General features: G+C 37.1%; 3 protein-coding genes across 3 annotated transcripts; all 3 read left to right on the plus strand.

The window, feature by feature from the left end:
* The first annotated feature begins 4,453 nt into the window (after positions 1 to 4,453).
* On the plus strand, positions 4,454 to 7,686 carry LOC138753404 (homeobox protein Hox-A7). The gene is made up of 2 exons (XM_069916359.1): positions 4,454 to 4,952; positions 5,881 to 7,686. The coding sequence occupies exons 1-2, from the start codon at positions 4,559 to 4,561 to the stop codon at positions 6,114 to 6,116; spliced, it is 630 nt and encodes a 209-aa protein (XP_069772460.1). The 5' UTR covers positions 4,454 to 4,558; the 3' UTR covers positions 6,117 to 7,686.
* Positions 7,687 to 13,966: 6,280 nt separating this feature from the next.
* LOC138751606 (homeobox protein Hox-A6) lies at positions 13,967 to 14,887 on the plus strand. The gene is made up of 2 exons (XM_069914121.1): positions 13,967 to 14,422; positions 14,625 to 14,887. Exons 1-2 carry the CDS (start codon positions 13,993 to 13,995, stop codon positions 14,882 to 14,884), a joined length of 690 nt encoding a protein of 229 aa, XP_069770222.1. The 5' UTR covers positions 13,967 to 13,992; the 3' UTR covers positions 14,885 to 14,887.
* A 1,984-nt stretch (positions 14,888 to 16,871) lies between these two features.
* On the plus strand, positions 16,872 to 18,153 carry LOC138751605 (homeobox protein Hox-A5). The gene is made up of 2 exons (XM_069914120.1): positions 16,872 to 17,448; positions 17,897 to 18,153. The coding sequence occupies exons 1-2, from the start codon at positions 16,872 to 16,874 to the stop codon at positions 18,145 to 18,147; spliced, it is 828 nt and encodes a 275-aa protein (XP_069770221.1). The 3' UTR covers positions 18,148 to 18,153.
* The last annotated feature ends 7,093 nt before the right edge of the window (positions 18,154 to 25,246 follow it).

Below are 25,246 nucleotides of genomic sequence, written 5' to 3' on the forward strand. Positions count from 1 at the left end.
TCTTCGTAGCAGGATCTCTTTACGGCCAGAAGATGGCAGTATGATTCCACAAAAGAGTTTAAAAAGAGTGCCGCCAAGCGCCAAAAACTGTAATAACTGCTCGAACCCCGGATTTATTTATTCCGTGGGTTGTAAATAGGATGAAAACGTTTGCAACAAATGATACTTGTAAATGTAACCCAACGCTTGGATTTCACCAAATAAACAGGTGATGGATATACATCAGCTCGTTTGCGAACGGATTAATTCCATTTCGCACAGGGTCTAAAAAAAACCCATCTGTACTTCAAAGTTTTTTTTTAAAATGACCAATAAGACCATTTAAATGATCGTTCACTCCTTTGCTCAGTCTTACTTTGCTGTTTGCAACAGTGGAAATCAATTAAAAATTAGTTGAAAACGAATATTTTATATCTGCACATAAAACCGGGCCTCTCAACGAGGATGCAAATGCACGCCAACAAATATAACACAAATGCAGACATACACCCATGAATTACAGGCAGATGGGTGCATGTACATTGTAAATGGTGACTTTCTACGAACAGTGGGAGGAATCGAGTTAAATGTAGCACATTGTTGGCAAATCACATCTGTATAATGAATTGTATAATGGAGTTGTAGTTAGACCTGATAATTCTTATCATATATTTTTAATATCAATCCCAATACCAGAAAAAAAGTCAGTTGCAGAATAAATTTTCCCAACGATACATATAATCTATATGGACATAGATGGCACTTGCTTAAACTGCAGGCAAACGAACTTTGATGAAATGTGATCGTTTTAATTTTATGTAAAAGAATTTTCATAAGAGAATTGTGGAACAAACATTAATTCTGCTACTTATAGATAATTATGAAATGAGGATATCGCGAAATGCCCTATTAATGTACCTAAGTTTTAAAATTATAATGAATTCTTTGATAACTCAATAAAATCTGACAATGGTAACCAAAAAATGTGATTTAAGAGGATACTCGTATATTTTTATATATTGTCACCTACATAATATTTTTATCGTTAGGTCAAACTGCGATATTTAAGCATGTAATTTTAAAGGGCGGTTTCGACAGGAACTCCCCCATATTGGTCTTGGAATAAATGAAACGGTGGTCCGTTTCAAAGAATGTTCAATTGTTAGAAGAATCCGGAAGATTTAAATAATATAAACCAAGTTTATTTTGAAAGTCAAAATCGCACAAATTCTCTATTGGTAGCACATTTGTCTTTACCGTTTTGAACAAAAGCAGGACATGTCATCAAGATGAACTGCCTGTACATGGTTTCAAAAACTGGTCGAACCACGATCACCTGAATGATAATTACTTCACGATATTTCCCCCCCCCCCCCCCCCACCCCCCCAAATTAGATCTGCGACATTTCATATCTTCGTTTCATATATCTATAATCGGATGAACATTCTTGCCACAACGTAACGAAGGTTTTCATTCCTTTCAATAAACTTCAGAAAGGTATGTGAAGTTTAATGGTCATACAGTAGTCTCGAAACTACTGCAATTGTCTTGTAATGGAATTGATGTATATGTAATTAAAATATGATGACAGATATGATCTATATTATTATTCAATCTCATTTCAAATATATGCTGCGTGATCAAGCGCTGGTCACTGCAATGTCTACTGAAGTGTAAAAGTTCTCAGCTGCAGTTGAAGCAGGATCTGTTGCTGCGCAACACAATCTTAATGTTGAATAAAGTGTTTGCAAGCAGCTTCCAATAACATTCTAAATATCGAATGGAATACGATGGAAAAATGCTCATCGTTAAATAGATGACCTTAGATCATATGAAATCTTGCCAAAATGTCTACAAAACGTTTTCACAATCCAAAATTATGAGTGTGTCCGTCTGCCTATCTGCCAGTCTGTCTGTCTGTCTGTTTGACTGTCTATCGACTTGATATTCATCGATTTTAAATGATTCCAGATCAAATATGGAGAAATGCTGGAATCTATAATAGCAGTATTGCTTCGACAACAGCAATATTTGTAATGCTTTATGAACATTTTTTTAAAATTCTAAAACATTCGGTAATATTTGCAGTTACGCGCATAGCATTTTATAATCATTACATTGTAATGTATACAAACTGTATCTCGCTTTCTTCGCTTCTGTATTTTCCTCAATCCGATCTCTTAAAGCGATGCTGCGTAAAATGCGTTTATAGATTGCTGGACATTTTTTTTTAAAAAAAGAAGTTGGCATCGTGACAAAATAAATAATATCAATATTTTACTCGCAAATTCACAATTTAATAATAGATAATGGAATAGCCGCATACCAATGATTTTGAACAGAATATTATAATGTCTCTATTTAAATGAGCAGCTAGGTCCATGCGGATGCGGCGCCCAAATGGTAATCGAACGAAGCAACTAGAAATCCTGGGAATTCGAGAAATAACGTTTCAAATTGAACTAGACAAATAGCTTTGCCATTCCTTTTCCCTATTATTCAGAAATGGGAAAACGAAACTTCGAGGAACGTCATTGTTCATGACATAGATTTGATTTGAGTTAATAACATGCTTTTTGTTGTCTTTGAAGTGGAACAGCACGATTTTATTCCGTTGAATTACATCACTCTTTACTCAGTTACTCTCCTTCATTTATCTCGTGATTTTCGCGTTTTTCTCGGGGATCTACGATGCCTAATGTCAGAAGAATTGATAGCGGTTACACATTTTCAGCAAGAAATATTTAGACTTAGAGGATAGGATTTTTTTTCAAGTATTGTCTGGCCAGTGCCCGACAAATCTTTGCTATTTTCTTGATTGATTTTAATTACACTTCTCATTTTTATGTTTAAATGTTCTTCTGGTGTCCCGTTGTTCTGCTAAAATCTTTCAAAACTCGAGTTTGGATTTATTTCAGGTTATTTGTGACGTGGGGCAAGTTTATAAATACAAAGTCACCTCTCATGCGGTTCCTGCGATATTTATAGTAGCATGCCGTTTCGTTTCAGGGGTGTTCAGGAAACGGGGAGATAACAGCTAGTTGAATAGACTGGGGGAATATCAACCAAATAAACCCTTCTTTAATGAGCAAAGGGCGAATCTAGTCCCGATTTAAAAAAAAACATCCTCACTGGTGGAACGCTTTACTGGTAGAAGTGGCGCTGCGACGGGCCAAAGAGACCCAGAATTTTAAAAAAAAACATTTAATAACACGAGAGATAATGCTTCCTAAAGGATCCCAGAACGTAAATGCAGAAACATATTTTATTTTATTCAACGTACCAGGTGCATCGTTGTAAAACTGGGTATCTGCCGGAAATGCAATGGCCCGGGATTCCTTGTTTACGAATAACATCGAACCAATGTGACTATTAATCTATTGCATTAAGGCAACTGTTCGGCTTAAAAGTAATGCCAAAGTAGAGTAAACCGTCGGAATTGCAAGAAAACTGGTTTCGGAGAGACCTTCCATGATCTGGCGAGAGAATTAAGAGACAGGAAAAAAAAGTTGTAAAGCAGAAAGAAGGAGGAAATGATGCCGGGTAAAATCCCCTGCGGGGATTTAGTCAGATTACTTAGCAACTCCAAGAGGTGGCCTGAGAATGGCTGTGGCATTGAAACAGCAGAGGAAACCGGTAGTTTACAAAATGAAATTATGCATTTCACTAAATCAATATGAAAACATCTTTTAATCCATAAAAAGATCGAGAGTTCACAGCAAGAGCTGATGCCCCGCCCAATCCCCTTGCAGCGTTACTGCAATTCATTTGAGACTTTTTGCATTTCTCGTTTTCGCGAGAAACCGTGGAGATTATACTGTAATCTAGAGATTAGATTATTTAAAACATTAATTCAATAGAAAGGCAGTAGCACAGGTCCCGGATCGCTCCCTTATCCCACCTCTCCCCAATTTCATACAAGATTTCATAATGCTGTGAACACAGCAAACTCTTCCACAGAGAGCACGGGGAACAATGGAAAGGCGCTTGTTTTATAATTGAAACCATTTAATTTTTTTTACAAGCAAACTGGATAAAACGTCTCTTAATGTTGATTTAATGTGACCACAGTTTTCCTTCTATGCATGAATGATGATTGTTCCTACCGACGTATCTCCGTTTTATTTGTATGGAAGAAAATCTTACATTACATTTCCAAATTTATCGGGCATCTCATTTTCAAAAGCGTTGGAGACATACCTGCGCCCTGAAAATCTTCACATATAGGCGAGGGGGGGGGGGGGGGGGCGGGGGGGGGGGGTTGGATTGTCAACATCTTATCACAATCTCCTTACTTTATAAAAGTTCCGCAAGCTATCCATATTAATAATGTAATCTTCTGTATGATTCTTGCATAATTTATTTTGAAAATAGTCGAATAACACGATATTTACCACCTGTGATGTGAAATACTATTGGGTGACAGGATCACATGGTCAGGTCACGTGAATAGAAATAAGTCGGGCCGAAGGAAAATGGGTGCTTGGTGTAAATCGGGGGTGTAATGCTGCCATATATCACGCTATCTCGTAAAACCGACACTGAAGAGTCTCGGCCAACAAATCACCAGACAAAATTATGAGTTCGTCGTATTATGTGAATGCTCTTTTTCCCAAATATACGGCGGGGACGTCCGTTTTCCAGAACACGAGTGGCTTTACAGAAGCAACTTCTTGCGCTTTCACAGCGAACTCACAAAGATCGAGCTATGGAGCGGGCGCGAGCGCCTTCCCAACTCCGATGGCCGGGCTCTACAATGTTAACAGTGCAATCTATCACGGCCCTTCCATGTACAACACAGGTTATAACCTCAATTCAGATTCTTACAACCTGCGCTGCTCTGCCTTAGACCAGAACATTCCAGTACTTTGCAGCGAGCTGAGCAAACAGGGTTGCGAAAAATTGGATCAGACAAACGTGCACCCTCAAGCAGAGAACAATTTCCGGATTTACCCCTGGATGAGGAATGCAGGTATGGGACATCAATGTAACATGGCTACGGGAGACGTGCAAACGGCCAGTTAAGATGAGTGCCAGCACATCCTGAACGTAGTTAAAGAGTTTTAATGATAGCTACGGAACAGTTCCTCAAACGCATGCAGATAGCAATCATAAAACTTTTATTGCACAATTAATCAGTACAAACCTCGTAAAAGAACTCGACATCCGCTCATTTAAAGTTAACTGCAAGCCACATATTGCTTATTTACTCACTTCTGTGAACATCAAATAAGCTTTTTTTAACTTATACGCGAGAAACAATATGTGGTGGAGTGGTTGGAATATTATATTCCATGTCTAATGTAAATTTGCGGATAAAATACTGCCGGGAGACTGAAGATTTTTCTTTTTACCTTTAAGAACGATGCTTTGACCCCTGTAAAGCTTCAACTCTTACAGGCGTGGGCTCGCACAATTTTAGTACCATTATGCAAGTGTTCTGCCCAGAAAAGCGGATTTGTCTGATTCTGTTGGTGTTGAACAAGCTAACACACTTGAAGAATCTTAAATAGAAGTTTATGACTTAATTTACCTGTCATTTCTGTGTCTGGGCAACTAGCATTAGTACCCTTTATCTTGAGTGAAATGGGGAGAGAACCCTGTTAGTTCACTGAAGATAAAAAAAAACAAGACCATAGAGGCCGTCCATGAACCTAATGAAATATTCTTGCACTTTAAATACATAGATGGAAGAAGAAAACGCTTCGATCATTTACATCTTAAGGCAGCTCGATGTTATTTAAAAACTATGTTTAGTCCAATGTAATGAATTGTGAAGTAAACGAGTTAAAGTTGGAGAGTCCAACAGATTGGCCAGATTATTTATGTTTACTAATTACTGAATTTTATTTGAAACACAGGTATAATTGTTTTGTTTTATTTCCTGTCTTCAACCTCAGGCGCAGACAGAAAGCGAGGGCGGCAGACCTACACCCGCTATCAAACGCTGGAACTGGAGAAAGAATTTCATTTTAACCGCTATCTGACTCGCAGGCGACGAATCGAAATTGCTCATGCCTTGTGTCTCACTGAGAGGCAGATTAAAATCTGGTTCCAGAATAGGAGGATGAAGTGGAAAAAAGAAACCAAAGCTGGGAGCTCTAGCACCACAACCGAGGAAAAGCAAGATGCTTGAACTGTGCGAATTAATAAGCTGTTTTCCAACAGCCAACTGTGACATTTGACTACCTAGCCACAGTGGTGGACTATCAAAACATGCTGTACAGTGGCACTCATTATACTACCTATATGTTTCAATAATCTTCTGAAATAAATAACAATCTTGCATTGTCTGATTTGGTTTTAATAATAAAAAATCCCAAATCTTTGTCGGCAGTGGTAAAATCATTGTATGAATTGGGTTGAGAATACATTCTTTCAATATGAAAGTGAAAACCAATAGTTGTAGACTTTTTGCCCGGTGGTGAACCATAGATATTTCCCGAGCTAATCTGAAAACTTCTTATTGCAATAAAAATATTGAAGAGAATATAATTCCAAACCCTGTACTGCACGTAAATAAGGGAATGGGGTTCCGACTCTGGGTCTCTGATGGTGAAGCAAGAGGAACAGTATGAGCCGAAAGAAAACAAAGTGTAGCCATTGTTAGATTTAACTCATTTACGACTATGTGATATAAGATATATCTCATGCACTGAGCCATTTATCAAACTTATTTTATCTTTAACATTTCAAATTCTAAACACTTTTAAACATTTCTTCCTACTTTTCACAAAATAAGAACATTGTGATTTTATGAGCTCATTTCCAATCCAATCAGAATCAAAGTATTCCAGCCACTTTATAATGCAATAGATAAACTGATAGAAAACTAAATCATGAGTAATAATTTCTGCTGAATTCCTCATTTTTATCTTCATTGTGTATTGTGTTTCGAATATGTCTTTATTTCATATATGTACCGTTCCACTAAGGGTACAAAGCAATGTTTTGTTTTCACTTGACAATTAAATGTAACTACCTAAACCACAATTGTGGATACCTTGCACGTTTATAGAAACTACCTAAATGTTTTAATTTAAAAATTGTTTCTAGACAGAGAATGTTATTCTGGAGTCTTGACTTTTCGACTTTCTTATAACAGTACAATAATATGACAGTAAAATAGTGAAATATATTCCGATGTGTGTATTTTAATGAGGTGCGTATTACAGGAAAATAGTGAATACTACCTAGATGCCGTTTACGTTTAACGCGAATGGAATCCTTTTGCATACGCTTCAATACGATGCTGTCAAAGCAAAATAGTTGTATTAGGAGGAAGAAATTGCATTATTACTTTTTGATGGTGTCATGAAAATATATACTTGTTATAGATTTCAATAAACGATGTAATATTGAATGATGTAATCGTGGTTCTTTAAGTGTTGTATCAGTTGTCTTAGACATGTGTACTGTTTAAATTATAAAAAAAAAATGTAATAACCAAATGTAATAATAGAAAACCCGAAATACATCGTCAACTGAATATATTGTTGTTCCATATTCGGTGTCGTATTCGTCAATCGAAAGTTTGCTTTGTAATCTGTGTATGCGTTGTTCAACAATAACCGATGTTTTAAGTTCAAGGTGCAATCTATTTAAATATATATACATATATATATATATATATTCGTTCACGACATGTATACTTTGAATGGAGACTGTAAGAAAAATCAAAATCATTAAACGGTGCTTGAATAAAATGGTCTTGGTTTCTTGACTCACCCAAACGTTTACCACCAAATGAGTGGCTAGATAGTTCATTATAAAAGTACGGGTTAGATAATGACCCAATAGAAATTTTAGATAATGACCAATAGAAATTAAATATAGACCATTTAATCCTACATCCACCGTACTCCATCCTACATTCACCGTGTCCCATCCTACATTCACCGTCCCCCATCCTACATTCACCGTCCCCCATCCTACATTCACCGTCCCCCATCATCGCCCAATAAAATGAAACATAACTTTAGCCTCCCCGATTGGTAATATCTATAGTAATTAAAACCCACGAAAGAAAATAAAATCGATGGTTAATGCCATAAAATTGTGATTATACTTGACCAATTTTTTAATGAGAATAAAAATATTCAAACGGGATGCATTCGAATTGGGAGGAATCTGGGTAAAAGTTACAACGGAGCAATTAGCATTCGATTCCGAATCGTGCTCATTTTTCGATTTGCGTGCATTGGAGGAAAACTTTAAAACTGACACAATGTTGTTTTCAGTTTGAGTATAAAATATAAATTAAAAACTGGGAGAAAGCCGAGTGCTCTGACATCGACGACCTTTGAACGAATTTTCGGACAAGTGCACCTTTCTATGATGCGGATGCAGTGCGGGAGTTCAACCTGAAGCTAAACCACACTCTATGGGCGAGCCAGTGTTCATTTTCCAATGTAGGATACTTATGGAAATTAGAAAATTGGAAATAAATTATGGTTAGAAAGCAGCGATTAAACGTTCACCGACTTTATGCGCTTTAATAACGCACTGCGGAAAAATACAACAGATCTATTTTCAATAACTAGAAATTATGAATAGATATTATTACACGATGAGTTATTTTCAGAAACTAAAAAAATATACATTTAAACTGTGGGAAAAAATCTTTTATAATTTGGTAATTTTAACTTGTCTCTTTGTTAAAAATGGCGTCTTGGACCTGCCTCCTCTAATAGTCATGGGGAAATGTCATAAATCCGTTGTTGTTTTATGAAAATTTACAACTTTGCAATAGAACTTTACGAGTTGTTCGGTTTTTCCATTGGCCGCTGAAAGTCATGTGGAGAGTAACCGTGAACATGAACTTTTTATAATTTCCCTTGCGACTATAGAGCTGCATTCTTGTGCTAAACGCGTCTTGGTTCGGATGTGAGAGCTTGGAGGATTTTTTCCGACGCCTATTTTGTTCTTTTTTACCCCTCCCAGCGCACTGATTATGGCCCATGGAGTCTCAATACATCCCAGCTTTCAGCACAGATCTAATGGCTGGCAACCACGAATTCCTCCACAGAAGGTGGAGCATTGGACTAAAAAGAGCCGTCTGCTATCCACAGAGCAGTTTCCTGCAAGTCGTCACTAAACGCCGCTGGCGGGATGCGAGAGCCATTGGCTTGGGCTGGAGCTGAACGGACAGCTGTCAAACTGACACGGACTCTACAAGCACGGATTCTCACTGGGGCTGAGTAAATCCTGAGCATGGCCTGTGCAGAGCCCGGGAAAGCTCGCCCGAGAGATCGATGCAGCGACAAGGTAAGGCCCACGAGTCATTCCTCACTTTGCAATTCGGTATATTTAAAAAAAAATCCTTTTAAAGACTGAAACCTGGTTTCTATTATTTTTTATTTATCAAAGTTAAAGCACATGGCGCAAAAGAGACAACCATTGGAATATCTTATCGAAATGCTACATTGGATATACATTTTCTAAAAACAATTTTATGCTTTGGAATTGTGAAATATGCTTGGTTTTTTTTAAAGGGGATATCCAATACTACCGACGCGATACGCTGTGGTTAATTTGATCGACAGTCGAGTTATTGGTTCAAATTGTTTCAGGAAAAAAAAACCCAAATATTAACAAATAAGCCACGTTGTTTGATCGATATTTTATAAGATACCAAAGAGTTGGAATCCTGTGTCCGTTTAACAAAGGCACATTTTATGGAGTGAGAAGAATACATCACTTAAGTTTAAATTCCATAAGGTGCCAGTTGCAGCCACGTCGACGGTTTTCTCGGACCGATCAATTGGTTAATTGTTTTAACCATGCATAATTTTAAAGTATATTTAAAAATAGTGATATTATTTGGAAATAATCTGATATTAATCTATTGAGCGTTCTTCGCTGGTGCTAAGTTGGAGACGTCGTAATTATTAGGTTTTATTTCTGTGCTTAAAGGGGGAAAATCAGACATTCTTCGAGTGTGAGCAGACAAGCGTGTCTATTGTTATTAGATCTTAACGCGGTGGTTGTCTTTTTGGGACAGAAACAGTGTTGTCTGACTTAAAATGTGAAAATGTGTCGATATTGATGTTTGCTGTCAATTGTGGGCTCAATGCTGCCACCGTGTGTTTGGAGTGTGAATAGAACTGAGAACTGAGCGGCGTCTCTTTCTGGGCATTTGTTGCTGAATCAATGGCTGAGTTCAGTTCTCAAATTAACCGTTGCATAAGTTGTTTTGCAGACTTGTTCTGTTATCATTATTTTGCTTACATAATATCTGAATGTTCTGAGTTCGAGTAAGGAGCTCGGTGAAACTAATTTACACGAAATTAATGTTTTAAATGTTAAACAGTTTTAACTATGCGATAATTAGGTTTTAATTTTGCGCGCAAAATACTAATAACGCCCACCCTTGTGAAGTGGATGTTTGGTACATCATTAGAAAAATATAAAGATTTTGAATAATTGTACATTTCCAAAGCAATCCTACCTTACATTTTGAACTCTATTTGATCTTTTGTAATATATGGCAAATATGAACGTAAATGCAAACTTGTTTGTGGTTAGAAATAGAAAAAAAACTAGAATAAAATGAGTTTGTGATTAATGAAAACTTAATCATTTTATATAAATCATTTTATATAAATTATCGTATTAAGTTCCAACAATAATCCGCAGTTGCGATGGCAATGGACGCATTTGTACTGTAATATTCAGAAATAAGAGTGAACTCTAATTTAGCAAAGACTTAAATTAATCCAAAGCTTCAAGGTAAAAAGAAGCTTTTTCGATTTACCGAGATTTCGGTGGACAAGGTCGTTTTGTATAAAATGTTGGTCCAAATTTATTAAAAATACGTATATTCAGAGGCTGAAAAATCCATGCAATCATTAAAATGCTTCCAAGATACATTGAGTTTTTGGAGCGTGTTGTAATTTAGAGAAAATTAACGGATTACCGCACTTATTTGCACGAGATACATTTAAAAAAAATAACATGTTAACGAGAAATGAGTACAGAGCAATGAGCAACATGAAGTGCAGGTAGGTTGCCATCTTGAATCACGGCTCGAATTTCAGTTTCAGAGATTGCATTGTGTTAATTTAAATGAATACTGTGTGTGGCTTCATGTGTGTTTAAATGTTATTATATTACAAAATATTTATTGGACAAAAGAGTGATTCTTGCATTTTAAGATAATGATTAGCGTCAAATCAAGGCACCAGATATATAATAAGTGAAGAAAAGCGCAAAGTCTTTATGATTGAAATTATATCTGCTGCAATTTTTAGGTGCAACATTTTCACTTTCATGACGAAGTATCTTGTCCAAAAATTTCCCTCATTAAGTAGACAATAAAATTTAATGTACATATTAGTGTATTTGACAGCAATCTAACTTTGATTTAAAATTAGACTGGCGTTATTTTACTTGAAAGGTGAGAACATTCTCAGCATTAATTTCCAGGTTCATCGTTTAATATTATTATTGCGAATGTTTTGCTATTTGTGGAAATGTTAACACGTCAACGGAAATGGTACGATGGAATGTCGATATTTTAACCTCTCCCAGCCAAATTATTATCTAGCTACAAGTTACAGTAGAAGGAAAATTATTTGGCACTGCATTTTCGAAAAGATCCATGACAGTGTTTTAAAAAATATGAACTGTAAAGGGCAGTATGGTAGTCAAAATGATTTGCGTCGTTTTCGGAAGACAAACAGAGATTGGTGTTTTTAAAATGTGTTTTCTGAGATCTTCTGTGGCGATTTACCCCATTCTGTGTTCACAGTTTCATTATATTGCCTTGTTTTATTCAGTTTTCCTGAGACATGGTCGAGCAGAATTGTGAAGTAGTTAATAACTGTGCGACCTAACAGGAAAGTAATAGGTATGGATTACACGTTGCCCTTTTATCCATCTGATAATGTGATATTTTATCTTCACTAACTTGTGAAGATTTCCCGATTTAAGAGTACAGTAATATTGGTGGGAGGGGGAAGGGCAGAGGGGGTGGGTTCAAAATTCTGCATTCATGCTTCAACCATGAATCAACGAAAGCTCAAAATAATATCTAAAAAAAAAATCATAAACAGAAGAGATCAAACGTGGATGAGATCATGTCAAATTTATTAAAATCTTATGTACAATTACAAGAGAAGGACCGCACGAGGAACTGGAACACAAGGTAGAATGCTACCGAACAGTAACTGGGGAACGCAGTAAGCGTCGGCCTTTCATTCAGAGGATTCGAACTAGCGTGGTCTTGCACATTTCCCTCCATACTCCTGCTGTATTTATACTCACACCTCCAACAGCTACAGAATTTGATTTCGGCAGGCATTCCGTTTTTATTCCAGTCTATACTGAGAAAAGAAAGACAGATAGCAGGTTTCAGTATAGAAAAAAATATATATTTCGAGGCATTTTAACAACTTGCAATAAATGAAAGATCATAATTTCCAAACATACATTTTTTTAACATTCGAAGATTAAATTAACCGATTACTAAACATCGCATTGATCACTCGCGGTAACTTGCCATCATTGTCCTATAATTGCTTTGTTTCGAATTCGCTTACAAGATCTTTAACTATATTTACAACAACACTTAAATTTTCCCCATTTAAAATCCATGAGCTCATACATTGTGTATATGCACTGTTTACACCAACCTAGATACTTCAAAGTCCGTGTTAATATTGTTGTCAATAAAAGAAATCTAACGAGATAATGAGATCTTTAGTAAGGAACCCTTGGCTTCAGTCCTTTCACTGCGATCTGATGCCGCGCTCAGGGCGCAGTAAGTGCTCTGTTATTCCAAAACACAAATGACTCCACCGAGATGCTCAAAAAATCCCTAATTATTGCAAAAAAGCAACACTACGCTATTTTATGGTCGATAAAACCCTAACAGCGTGCAATTATGGAAAATCGAAGTTGGGATTTGGGGAGTTATAGGCAAATTTCAATCGCGTACAATTAAAATAAAATTCTGATGGAAGGGAGCCCATATGCAGACATGTCAAGTATAAAACGGAGCTTCATCGTGCTTGCAGGTCGGTTGGCCCTTTGAATTGTCTCCGTGCACATTTTGTTATGTACTTTTCTCAAGAAGTACTGTAATGTTTATAACCAAATGCACATGTAGATACATGCAAGCTTTAACGAAGAGCGCTGATGCAATAACAATCACTCCCACACACAATTACTGTGAAATCTTTCAAAGATGAGACATGGTGTTGTGCTCTTCTGTTGGGATTTTCTTTACAAGAATACCAAAATTAAATCTATAAATCATCTTGCTGAATATATACTTTTATTGCTATGCTCTTTTTGTTTACTGTGTCTCTTCACTGAAAGCAGAAATCAGGCACGATTGGTGTTAACCATGTCTTTCTCTACTCGCTGTTGTTCTTTGCCGTATTTAAAATTGGAGATAAAAATATTATTCCAGAGACTGATTTCTGATATTCCTCAAGCTAACCAAAAGGGACACTGTGCCTGCAAAAAGAAAAATCCAAATGTAGAACAGAATGAAAACAAATAATCTATCCTTATATTATTATTAGCCAATTTAAACTGTCATGTACATCTACATATAATGCATGCGGACTGAAATGATAATTTGTTACTCTATTTCTATTTTCTAACATCTGTCTTCTGGTCAATGTTGATCCAGCTATTGTTGAATACGTAATGCAGAGTCATATTTCCATGTGTTAGGCTATATGAAATATGCATGCATAACTATATTCTGCAACCTAATAGGGTTCTCATTGGGCCACTAATATTCTATTAGAACCACCTCTGTTATAGTTCAGAACTGATTTGGTTGTTTGTAACTTTGCTAGCTCAGTCGTCGGATCTCCAGGGAGTTTTTTGAACTAAAGTCGTTTTCTATTGGCCAGACACTGATCAGCTGGTTATATTTGCTGCTGTCGCTTTGGCGCTCGGCCATCCTGAAACAAACCACCTCGATGACTACTAATAGCTAAACCACATTGTGTACTAATACATAACAAATCATATTACTACAGAGTGTGGAGCAAATGAGTTCGTATTTTGTGAACCCTACTTTCCCTGTTTCACTGCCCAGTGGCCAGGACTCATTCCTCGGACAGATTCCACTCTACACAACGGGCTATGATGCTCTAAGGCACTTTCCAGCTTCCTATGGGGCAACTACCCTCCAGGACAAGAGTTACTCGTCACCTTGTTATTATCAACAATCCAATTCAGTGATAGCTTGCAATCGGGCATCGTATGAATATGGAGCATCTTGTTTCTATCCCGAAAAGGATCTGGCCAGTATTTCGCCATCCGGTAGTGGAAAGCATAGATCCCAGGATGACTTCTTTTCCTCTGACCAACATTACAAAACAGATTGTGCGCAAAACAAAATTTTAAGTGAAGAAGGAAACGACCGGAAGTACAGTACTCCAATTTATCCTTGGATGCAACGAATGAATTCAAGTTCCAGTGAGTATATTTTAATAGAATACAAAATAAAAACTTTAGCTAGAGACAGTTAGGTCCAACTTTGCTAGCAGGGTGCTATATATGATCATTACAACGTTTAAGTTAGGACTAAGTCGAATCGGAAAATTTAATATTGTGCCTCATTTGATATTATTACTTGGTAGTTTGAAATTCTTTGCTGTTTTTGTTTCCACTATTGCAGGTTCTGTATTTGGGCCTCATGGGCGTCGAGGACGACAGACATACACACGGTTCCAAACTCTTGAGCTGGAGAAGGAATTTCACTTTAACAGATATTTAACTAGACGCCGCCGGATAGAGATTGCCAACGCACTCTGCCTCACAGAACGTCAGATAAAGATCTGGTTTCAGAATAGGAGAATGAAATGGAAAAAGGAAAACAAACTTCTAAACACAACAGAATCCAACAGCGAAGAAGCAGAGGATAAAACAGGGGAGTAAGAGCGAAAATTCAAAGGAAGTTACCCTGGGCCTTTCTGTTTGGTAGTGAGTTATTATGTGCTCATTCTGCTGAACAGTTCAGAAAAAAAATAATCGTATATCTGTTTGTTTTCGTTGTTCATCTTCTTGAGCCTGTGTCAATGTATAATTGGTAGAGGAAGTGTTCAAATAATTCGCATTCCATAGGATGCAATAATTATACGGTGTAGGATTAATTGTTTTATAAATACAAAGTGTGAATGTTTCTGCTTCTCTAGTCGTTACTATGTGATGGGTTGCTCACGAATAATGTTCCAATTGTTTCAATGGATAGTTTGCTCCGTAGATATAATTTGACAGTTTTCAAATAAATGAACGTAGTAGATAAGCCCATTTGCTAAATGATAAATATTGTATTATATATGTCCATAATTTGCCTCAATTTTAGTTACTTCTGGCTTATTAAGAAGGCACAGTATTCACTCAGGTCATCCCATTCTTTATCTACAAAGAAAACAATTATATTTGCTTTTATCAAGTTATTCGAAGGATAAACTAAACGAGGCTGTTAACGCTTTTTGAGGTCAAAATGTCTTCAATATATATTAAGATATACATTAATATATAAATAAAATTAAGGAGCCCGCTTTATAAGAATTTAACCTTTAAAAAAAGCTGCCGAAAACTTTTGTATTAAATAAGCTGTGAAAGGAAACTTAGCACTGTGAAATTGATCGGTAGATGTCCTTGTTTCAGAGCAAAAAAAAAAATGGACTGTATACGTGGTAGGAATGACTATTTGGTTTCTGGGTCCATTAAATAGGGCAATTTTCACTAGATGCACAAGTAAAGACGTAGCCAGAGCCGCGATTAAATGATAAACATTTTTCATTATGTTTATTGAAGCAAACCTAAAAATGGTATCAGGCACAACGCTCGTGTTTTAATTAGGTGGATGACTATTTGTAAAGTGCGCTGCCTTTTGTTAGATAATGTACAGCATTTGTTAATCGAACCAATACAAACTGCTGTGTCAAAATATTATTTCCAAGTAAATTGGTCACAAAACCACGTTTATATACCAGTGGAAAGGGGGTTCTGGCTTCGGGTGTAATGTGTAACAAAGTAAATTGGAAAGATTTAAACGCATTTTCAATATACGTGACATGAGTTTTAAGAACGCGGAGATTGGTTTGAGAGTTAAGTGCGGGGTTGCCTTCGAAATTTCCCCAGACTGCCGAAGAACTCTAACATTATGAGCAATGCAGACAAAACAACATTTTTAAATAGCATAACAGATTAAAAGAATTAGCTTTTTGATCCTGTACGGTACTGATCCTCCCTTGAACTTATTAGCGACGACATCCCAAACGTACGAAAGTCACAAAATGCATAACTAAAATTCAACCTACTTAAAAAAAAATAATGAAAACGTCGAATCCTATCTGTATCGTTATCAACGCTACCTATTTAAAAAAAAACCCAGCTGGCGTGGATTAAGTAAATGGACTGTTGTGCGGTGTGAATCTGTTTTTTTGAAAGATGTACTTCTCATTGGTTTTTGTGATTTATTCTACGAAATGTAACGGTTAAGTTTGCAATGTGTGGTAGCCCTAATTCGACCCGAGGCCGATTTCGCCGTTCACCAGAAGCACATTCACAGAGCCTCCGTCTCCAGAGGGTGGCGCGCAAGGACAACCCAAAGCGAGTGCTGGGAGCAGCAGGCGCGCCCCCGTGCGCGTGCCCCGCTTTCTTTCTTCCTCGCAACCTTCCAATTTGTAGCCACAGTGCACGGATTTACCTCTAGAGGTCATCAGCGAGAATTTACGACTGGACAACAAAAGCACGTGATTCCAAGTCGTACCCCATATTTGGGTGCCTACGTAGGAGGGAACGAAGTACATGTCCCAGTCATTTCCATAATTCATCATAAATTGTGCAGGGTGCTAGACGCACAAACGACCAAGAGCCACAAATCAAGTAAAAAATAAATAAATAAAAAAATCAAATGAGCTCTTACTTTGTAAACTCATTCTGCGGTCGCTATCCAAATGGCCCGGACTACCAGTTACATAATTATGGAGATCATAGCTCGGTGAGCGAGCAATACAGGGATTCTGCAACGATGCATTCCAGCAGGTACGGCTACGGCTACAATGGGATGGATCTCAGCATTAGTCGTCCAGCATCTAACCACTTTAATGCCAGTGAAAGATCTCGAAGCTACTCTGCAGCAGCAACAACAGCATCGGCGGGACCAGAAGCAGGAGCAGACTCCAGGTACAACCAACCTGCCACGTCCACTCAGTCTCCTTCACCTGACCCTCTGCCCTGCTCCGCCGTGGTCAGTCCGCCTGCCAGTGACAACCACCCCGGAATCAAAAACTCCATAGCAAGCCCAACTACCTCCTCAAATTCTAGCAGCAGCAGCAGTCAAATCAGTAGAGATGGGGTTGGCACGTCGCCTGGTACTGAGGATGACACCCCGGCAAGCAGCGACCCTCCAAGTTCACAGAACGGGCAAGGCGCAGCACAGCAGCAGCCTCAGATTTACCCCTGGATGCGAAAACTGCACATAAGTCACGGTAAACTCCCTCCTCTTTCATCTTAGCAATGGTGGAATCTTAAATAACTTCCCACGTTGTAAATAAAAATGCGCTTAATGTTTACGCTAAGATATCCGTAAGGGTCATAATTTTAAGATGTAATTATAGTTGTGACCATTTGCGCGATGGGATAAGATTAATAAAGTATCCAGCAGCCCCGTATCAGTAATGTATGGGTAAACAGGAATGAATGGGGTGCTTAGATTTTAAAAGGTGTGGTTGATCATGGGACAGCTTTGTCCAAGTAGCGACTTTAACATTTTGTTTCAGTTAAGTTTTTGAAGTAATTTTGCTCTAAAGGCAGAGAAGGAGGGCAAATGTTAACGTAAACAGCGGATGCTAGATTTTAGTCTTTTGCGTTCAGTTGTGTTAATGTTTTTAGTGCATTTCATATTCGACAAAGGGCTCATTTTTATGTGTATTACAGATAGTATGGGAGGACCAGAAGGTAAAAGAGCCAGGACGGCTTATACCCGATACCAAACCCTGGAGCTGGAAAAGGAATTCCACTTCAATAGATATCTGACTCGGAGACGACGGATAGAAATTGCACATGCTCTTTGCCTAACAGAGAGACAGATTAAGATCTGGTTCCAAAACAGGAGGATGAAATGGAAAAAAGATAACAAGTTAAAAAGCATGAGCATGGCCGCTGCAGGAGGCGGATATCGTCCTTGATCAACAGAAGCACTGGGCAGTAGCTGACCAATTAGCATAATGTCAATACAGTACTGACTTCCAAAAACTCTTTTCCCGTGTTACTTCTATGAAGAAAACCATTTCCATGTTGCCGTATTCCTATTTTTGCATCGTTAGTCTGCTTTCTGGTCGTACTGTTGCCTGTACAAGTCATTGCTTACAGTATATTGTCTAGGAATAGGATAGCCTTGTGAATTATAGCTGTTTTAACTTATTTATATTAATACAAGCGGTATTACTTGAAGTAACTGTATAAAATCGTCCAGTAAAATGTAATTATGTGTTGCACTCTGCAAAAAAAGTGTATGTATGTGTTAGTGTTGCTAAATGTCAATATAGCTCCAAGCTTGCAATACGTATTTAATTTCAGACCATCGTCCTCTGTATTGGATATCGTAGTGTTAAACCACTGAAATGCTACCTATTCTGTGTTATTAGTGAGCAGTGAATTTTGTGAAGGGTATTGCGACTTTGAACTGTATGTCTATGCTGTGCCTTTGTATGACTTTGCACGAATTCCAATAAGTGGCTCTTAGCGCAGCGTCGGTGTATGTTTTTTTTTGTGACAAAGGATAACTATAAAGCCTAAAAGACTAAGAAATTAGTGATGAGCTTTTGTATTTGTTTTTAAAACTGACTGGAAGTTAAAATAAAGTTTCTATAGTAACTTTCCTGCTCTTTAGCCTCCCAGATAAATATTTCTCGTACGAATGTTGTATTGTGAATTAAAATATTGCCACTCCTTACGTTTAACACAATTTTTGTCCAAAATTCTTAACAAAAGAAAAAGTTTGGCCTAATTTTATGGCTATTTCGCGAGCTGAACATTTTGAAGATTGGCTTACTACAGGGATTCAACTTACCCAAACTTGTAAAGACGGGACTTTAACAAACGCATTTCAACATTTCTGATGATTGTAAATGGTAGGAATTAGTACAGTGAATATTTGAACGTGGTTCTATATTGTAATTTAGTGTCTTACGAATTCAGAAGTGAATGCGTTCGCCGTTTGCATCCTATTCTTTTTCACCCAAATTTTTGCGCACCGTTTGCGCATCTGTACTTGTCCAGCTGAACCCCAAATTTCTTTGTGCTGCTGTCACTGTTCAGTGCATTTGAACAAATCGTGTTTATATAATATATACCTGATTTTTCTGAAACTTTTTTGGTGTGAATCTGAGGTAAAATTGCACCCTGACGCATTTCAACCACTTTGTTCCGCAGGTAGGCGTTAGCCACGCTCTCTCAACTCCCCCACTAAAGTGTAGCGTAAACTTTTTCCAACAGGTATTTTCACTTTACAGAGTTTACTTACCGCGTGAAAGCAGGGCAGAAAAGTCGCCACTTAGCTCCTAACAGCAAGGGGAATCAACACTTTCACCCTTTCTGCTGACTGAGTGCTTGTCCTTTAAAGTTATAAACAGTAAACTTTTATACACCTCAGTTCCGGCTATATGACATTTGAGTGCCAAATGAATAGGGTTTTGTCTATGAATTAGATCGTAAAATCATCCATAGCACAGACTGATAGCCTTACTGGCTATAAAATATCACGTGGTGTCATTAAAGTAAGGTTTATGGTTTTGGGGAGTTGACAACCAAGAGTATATTCTACATAACATATAATCTCACTGACGCTGGACTTCATTTGGCTCCTTTGCAGATTGCGTGTGCAGACAGGTCACTCAAATGGCTAATCTTCTTGTTCAGAGGACTATCCACAACTCCACAACTCCAGTATACAGGAAAGTTGTGTTTTCTTACAAGACAAGGTAAATTTTGTTGAACTATTATCGTTACAATTCGCAAATAAATTTGGCCCAGTAAAATAGGCTTTAAAAGGCACCCAGAGTGCATTGAGGCAGGAATGAGGCTGGGTAAACTATGGATGAGTTTAGTTCTGTTTTCAAATCAAGCTTCTATTTTAGAAACCAGGTAGAAAATTAAAAAGTAATGAATAAGAAAGAATGAGTTACATTAAAGCCGTGTAACAGGTTTTTTGAAAGACACGATTAATTCTTACCGAAAACTATTCGCGTTGTTCATGACCTTAATATTATAGACATACAACTCGTATTCTTACCCGCAAGCTCAGATGTTCAGATGTGGGTTTTTGTTTTGCTTATCTTTGATTTACTTGAGGGGAGTGCTATGATGATGTTGTGACAAGTCTCCTGTTGATGTTATTACAAGGTATATGTTTCAAATGTATTCATTGTCATGCAATTTGGGAAGTTACGGGACATCGATACTTTAATGAGTAGGGTATAAGTGTTGCTTGAAGAGTTCCAGTATAAACTTAGTCCGCACGAATGATGTGACCAAGGTACTCACAAAGTGTATGTCATGAGTCTTTCGCATATCCAAGCAAATCGACCCCTCCCCCAGCCCCTATCTCGAAATAGTAATTTAAACTTTTATGGAGACATTCTTTTAAAATATGAAAGTCCAAGTAATATAACTAAAACTGCCAATTGGGGGGAAAAAAAACTACCTAAATTGAGGATTTATCTGAAAGATACTTAGATTTGCTAAAAAAAAGTTTTCGAAATGGAGCGAATTGAAGAGTTACTTCACCTTTAACTGTAACTGTTGTAACATTAACGTTGTTTTTGGTGAATTGTAGGTTTCCCACAGTGGTGGCTAACGAACCATAAACTTTATGACCGTTTTTTTTCATTCTTTGAAGCTTCCGCGTCTGGTGGGTAGACGGAGACTTACACATATAATCTAAGGAAGACTGCTTGAAATAGTTTTCTGAACAAGGAATCTTTTAAACTAATTAACATCAAATGTCATTGGGCATTCCATTTTTATCGATATTATCAAAACTTGCTTATAGTGTAAGAAGTAAAGATAGTAGGGCGGCCACACAGTTAAGGAGGTTGAAAGCAATTACCCTCCAGAACTTCTACTCAAAGCATTCCATTGCAATTAGGTCCGTTTTACGATGTGCTATAAAATCCAACAGTAAATAAAGGAAATCGTCCCTGTATCAGTACAGCAGTTCCGGATCGCCATATCAATCGCGTCAATCTGTTGTAATTTCCTTTGTATTAGTTTATATTTAAATATGACAGTTTAATCTATCATCTGTCCAGGTCACTTAAATGCCTCTTATAACAAGACGAAACTATCTTTAGTTTCACTCGTGCTGGAGAGAAATTCAGACTAATATTACATATAATTTTTTAGCAGTTATTATTATTTTTTAACTACATTCCTAAACATTAGTAATAATATATTATTTCGATTCATACATTTGGTATAGTTCGCTGATCGTCCGAAAGCATTTCATTTAAAAAAAACCGAGATCTCAATCTAAGCTAAAAAGGTATGGGGGGGGGGGGGGATCATAATGCAGGGTTAAAGGATTAAATGTTATCTGAAATTGTAAGATTGCGTCATATAGATATTCTGTTGGGACTAATGATACATAACTGTTCAGGGATTTTTTTCCCCCCTAAAATTGCCGATCATTAAGCCTTCATCAATAAGATGGCAATACTTTCCTTCACTGCCTCCCTTTTACATTTAGTAAACTGTTCGTGTGCGTGTGGGTGAGAATTAGAGAGAGAAGCGGTGGGCGGGGGTGGTGGTGGGGGTGGGGTTACTCGTTTCTGTCTAGAACTGTATTTATTTGCCTTTCAGAAGAATTCTGTCTCTGGTTTGAGGCTGCCATTTTGCGTGAACGTGAACAGATATATTTTTAAATCAGGGTTTCTTTATTGAAATGTCTTTTACAACGTCTTCTTCAAGAAGTCCCTCAGCCAAAGACATAACACGCAGTACAAAGACAATCTGTTCAGTAGGTCTACATAAATCATCAATAAATTCAATCTCTGACTGGACCGAACGTTTAATATGAAATTGCAGTTCCTTCAAAATTTCCTTCAAAGAGCTGCGTTGGTATTTGTACATTTGACATACTATTTTCTCAACTTAAACTATTGATTAAGTTTCAATTGAGGCATTTAATTCAGAGCTTTAACGTAACACATCTCAATCTTTTGGCCCTCTTATTAATCAGTGTTTAAAAGTTTTTTTAAAAAAAAAGCTTTTGTATGGTGTAGCTGACAATTCTCTTATCGCGAAAAACATAAATGTAAAACAAATGAAAAGTTGTGAGCGGTAAGGAGATGGACGCCATAAAATCTGGAATGCGACGTGCTTACGTTTCGTCTTTGCTAAGGGCATTGAAAGGGCACCACGTTCTTCGACTGCAATCCGTGCTAGTTTGTCTTTGGACAGAATAGAAGTTTCAATGAGTTCTACAAATGAGATTCTTTATCAAATGCAGAGTAAGGCACTAGCATTTGAATCCAGTTAGTTTTTATATGCGCAAAACTTTTCCAGCTCTATATTGTGTGAGCCTGCGACAAATTTATCGACGCATTTCAATGGATTTGTGGTTGTTTGGGGGTGGGAAATGGCAGCTGGCAGCATTGAGATTTCCTATTTATGAGTTAAGTCAGATAATTAACTTGGCATTCATTACAGCATTAAATAATTTAAAGAGGAAGTGGTAATACCATTTATGAACGTAACAGATTACAGTTTACTAAAGGAGAAATAAGTATAAATACATGAATGATAATATTATCCACATGATAAATTAATATCAAATTTAATGTTACCAAGCAAGCTGAGCAAATGCCTTACCGATTTGTTTCCTTTCTATCCATTTAGTCTACTTATTAGGCATTTAGCGGTACAATTTTATGGAATATCGGCATTCCAAAGGAAGGACATTAATAGAAAGTAACACACATTTTCTCTCAGGGCTTCCATAATGTTCAAATTTTATTTATTTATTTTGTATAGTGTTCCTTTAGGTTCATGGAATTAATTGTGTTTCAGTGGAGACAAATATCGAACTAAAAAAGCAAATTGTTAGTAAATACGTTGCCACAAATTTTCAAACGTAAACCTTTGACTGTCGTCTGACCTTGTAGAAATAAAGAACTTGTTACGTCTTCCTGAAATGGTTTCATTAATAACTGTTGTGTTTACTGGAATGGAAGATATTATAGTAAACGGCTGAAGGATTGCGTTATATCCCGTCACAGTTGCAATTGAGGGACTACAGGTGAACCCACTAAATTAGCCAGTTTGTCTTTTATTTTGTTACCAGAGATATGTCCTTCAAAAATAAGGCGTAGAATTAATTAGCCTCCACACCTTCTCTAAATGAAATCTCATTCCGCAACAATAGAAGGTTCAATTTCAAATATTTATACATTACACTGGTCAGCAATCAGGTTCTCTTGAAAAAAAAGTGTTAAATTCTCTTAGAGAAAGCTAATTTAGGATCAATACGCAAAAGAACATATCACAACATTTATTATTTTCCCACCTCATTTTGATATTTTATGTTTGTTTCATCTAATGTTTGCAGTTGCGACGTTAGCAAATTCATGATGTATTTTTTTCTTGATTCCGGATCATTAGATTAAACGCCTTTGGCAAGGAAGGTAGAAAAACGCTCCCCTCTCTTACTAAAATATACGATTTGGATCGGGAATAGTCTCATTGTTTGGCGGACTTACATTCCTTAAATCAAAGAGACGATGTTTTTAGGAAAGAAAAGAAGGAATTTAAGAAAAGCGCATCTGCACACTCTGCGACTCACCAGCAGAGCTCGCTTTAGACCAAGTTCACAGTCAGTATTAGCATGGACTGGGAGCTCATGTGTCCATTGTTCTATCGGTATAACAGAAAAGAACGAAAATGCTAAACATACTAAATTGATTTGGTTTTTTTTTTGGTATACTATCTATAATTGCATCGGCTGGCTGCTGCAATAAAAATAACTTACCCATTTTGGCACATCCAACAAAATAAAGGAGCACTTGAATAAACAGCGTGCAGACTGTGGAGGTTCATCCCATTTTTGAGATTAAACGAATGTTTCACATATGGGGGGACGGAATGGGAAAAGGGTTGGGTACAGGACAGAAGGGGGAGGGGGTAGGTGCAATTGTTTTAGCTTTCCCAAAATTGAAATTCGCAGTATATCATGAAAATCGTGAACGAAAGGGCATATTATTTAGTCCTCGGTGGTGCTTTGAAAAAGGCTCCCTGTACGGTGGTTGGCAGGGCGGTACAACTATAGGTCAAAAAGTTGAGGGTCAAAAGTTTACGTTTTGCACGACTTGTAATCATCTGCTCAGACAGAGTTTGATGTCAATGTTATAGCACGATCTTGACTATCAGCACAAAAGATAAAATAGCTTTGAGTTACCCGTGTATCATGCTATGGACTCCAGGTGAACTCTAGCGACTGAACGACCTCAATTACTGACGAAATGAAAGAAAAAAAAATGCTCTTTTCAAAACCGAGACACATTGTATTTTAAATTGAAAAATCGACCACCGTATTTTTGCGATATTTGGTAAATAGAGCAGGGAAATATTTAGTAACGACAAAAATCAAGTCTAAAATATAATAATTTTTTTTAGCATTTCAATTTTCTTCGTGAAATATCGTTTATAAGGGATGAAATAGAGCAGCAGTCTGCCTTTCGAATTCCACCATAAAATAGAGCATACAACCACACAAGGCAAAGATCGACATCAATTAAATTTGGATTCATAAAATCCTTTAAAAAGAACAAAAAAGACCAATCGCTGCTAATTTCGAAGTGATGAACATTTCATAAATACATAGGTTTCAATCAACATATAGTTTTAATCATAAAATTATATAGGTTTGTGTTCTTTTCTCTATTCCTTTCAGATAGTTTTGTTAACTTCGATAGAAGTAAAACAATTAGGGGGGTGGGGGGGGGGGGGGGAACACGGGTCATAAAATGCTGTTGAAACAAATTTTTTTCCTGAAGTACTTCTATTTATAGAACAACTATTTGGCTATGTCATTCGTTCCTATTTTATTGTCGCTAGACTATATTTTAGCAATGATATGCACATCAGTCTGCATTAGAACTAGTATCTCTTTATGGCTAATGCTAAAAAGGTATACGAAATAATTGTCAGTCGTGCTTGTATCCCACGTCGACAGTTGAATCGCTGAAGTACAAATTTTATTTGGGATATTAAGTCAATGTGTAATATTTT

Source organism: Narcine bancroftii, chromosome 1 (assembly GCF_036971445.1).
Source record: "Narcine bancroftii isolate sNarBan1 chromosome 1, sNarBan1.hap1, whole genome shotgun sequence".
NCBI lineage: Eukaryota > Metazoa > Chordata > Chondrichthyes > Torpediniformes > Narcinidae > Narcine > Narcine bancroftii.

What these genes read in the sequence shown, in the direction of transcription:
- LOC138753404 (XM_069916359.1), top strand. Translation starts at nt 4,559, where the DNA reads ATGAGTTCGTCGTATTATGTGAATGCTCTTTTTCCCAAATATACGGCG. An exon ending in CCCCTGGATGAGGAATGCAG is followed by an intron (nt 4,953 to 5,880) that starts GTATGGGACATC and finishes CTTCAACCTCAG; the next exon opens with GCGCAGACAGAAAGCGAGGG.
- LOC138751606 (XM_069914121.1), top strand. Translation starts at nt 13,993, where the DNA reads ATGAGTTCGTATTTTGTGAACCCTACTTTCCCTGTTTCACTGCCCAGT. An exon ending in ACGAATGAATTCAAGTTCCA is followed by an intron (nt 14,423 to 14,624) that starts GTGAGTATATTT and finishes CCACTATTGCAG; the next exon opens with GTTCTGTATTTGGGCCTCAT.
- LOC138751605 (XM_069914120.1), top strand. Translation starts at nt 16,872, where the DNA reads ATGAGCTCTTACTTTGTAAACTCATTCTGCGGTCGCTATCCAAATGGC. An exon ending in AAAACTGCACATAAGTCACG is followed by an intron (nt 17,449 to 17,896) that starts GTAAACTCCCTC and finishes TGTGTATTACAG; the next exon opens with ATAGTATGGGAGGACCAGAA.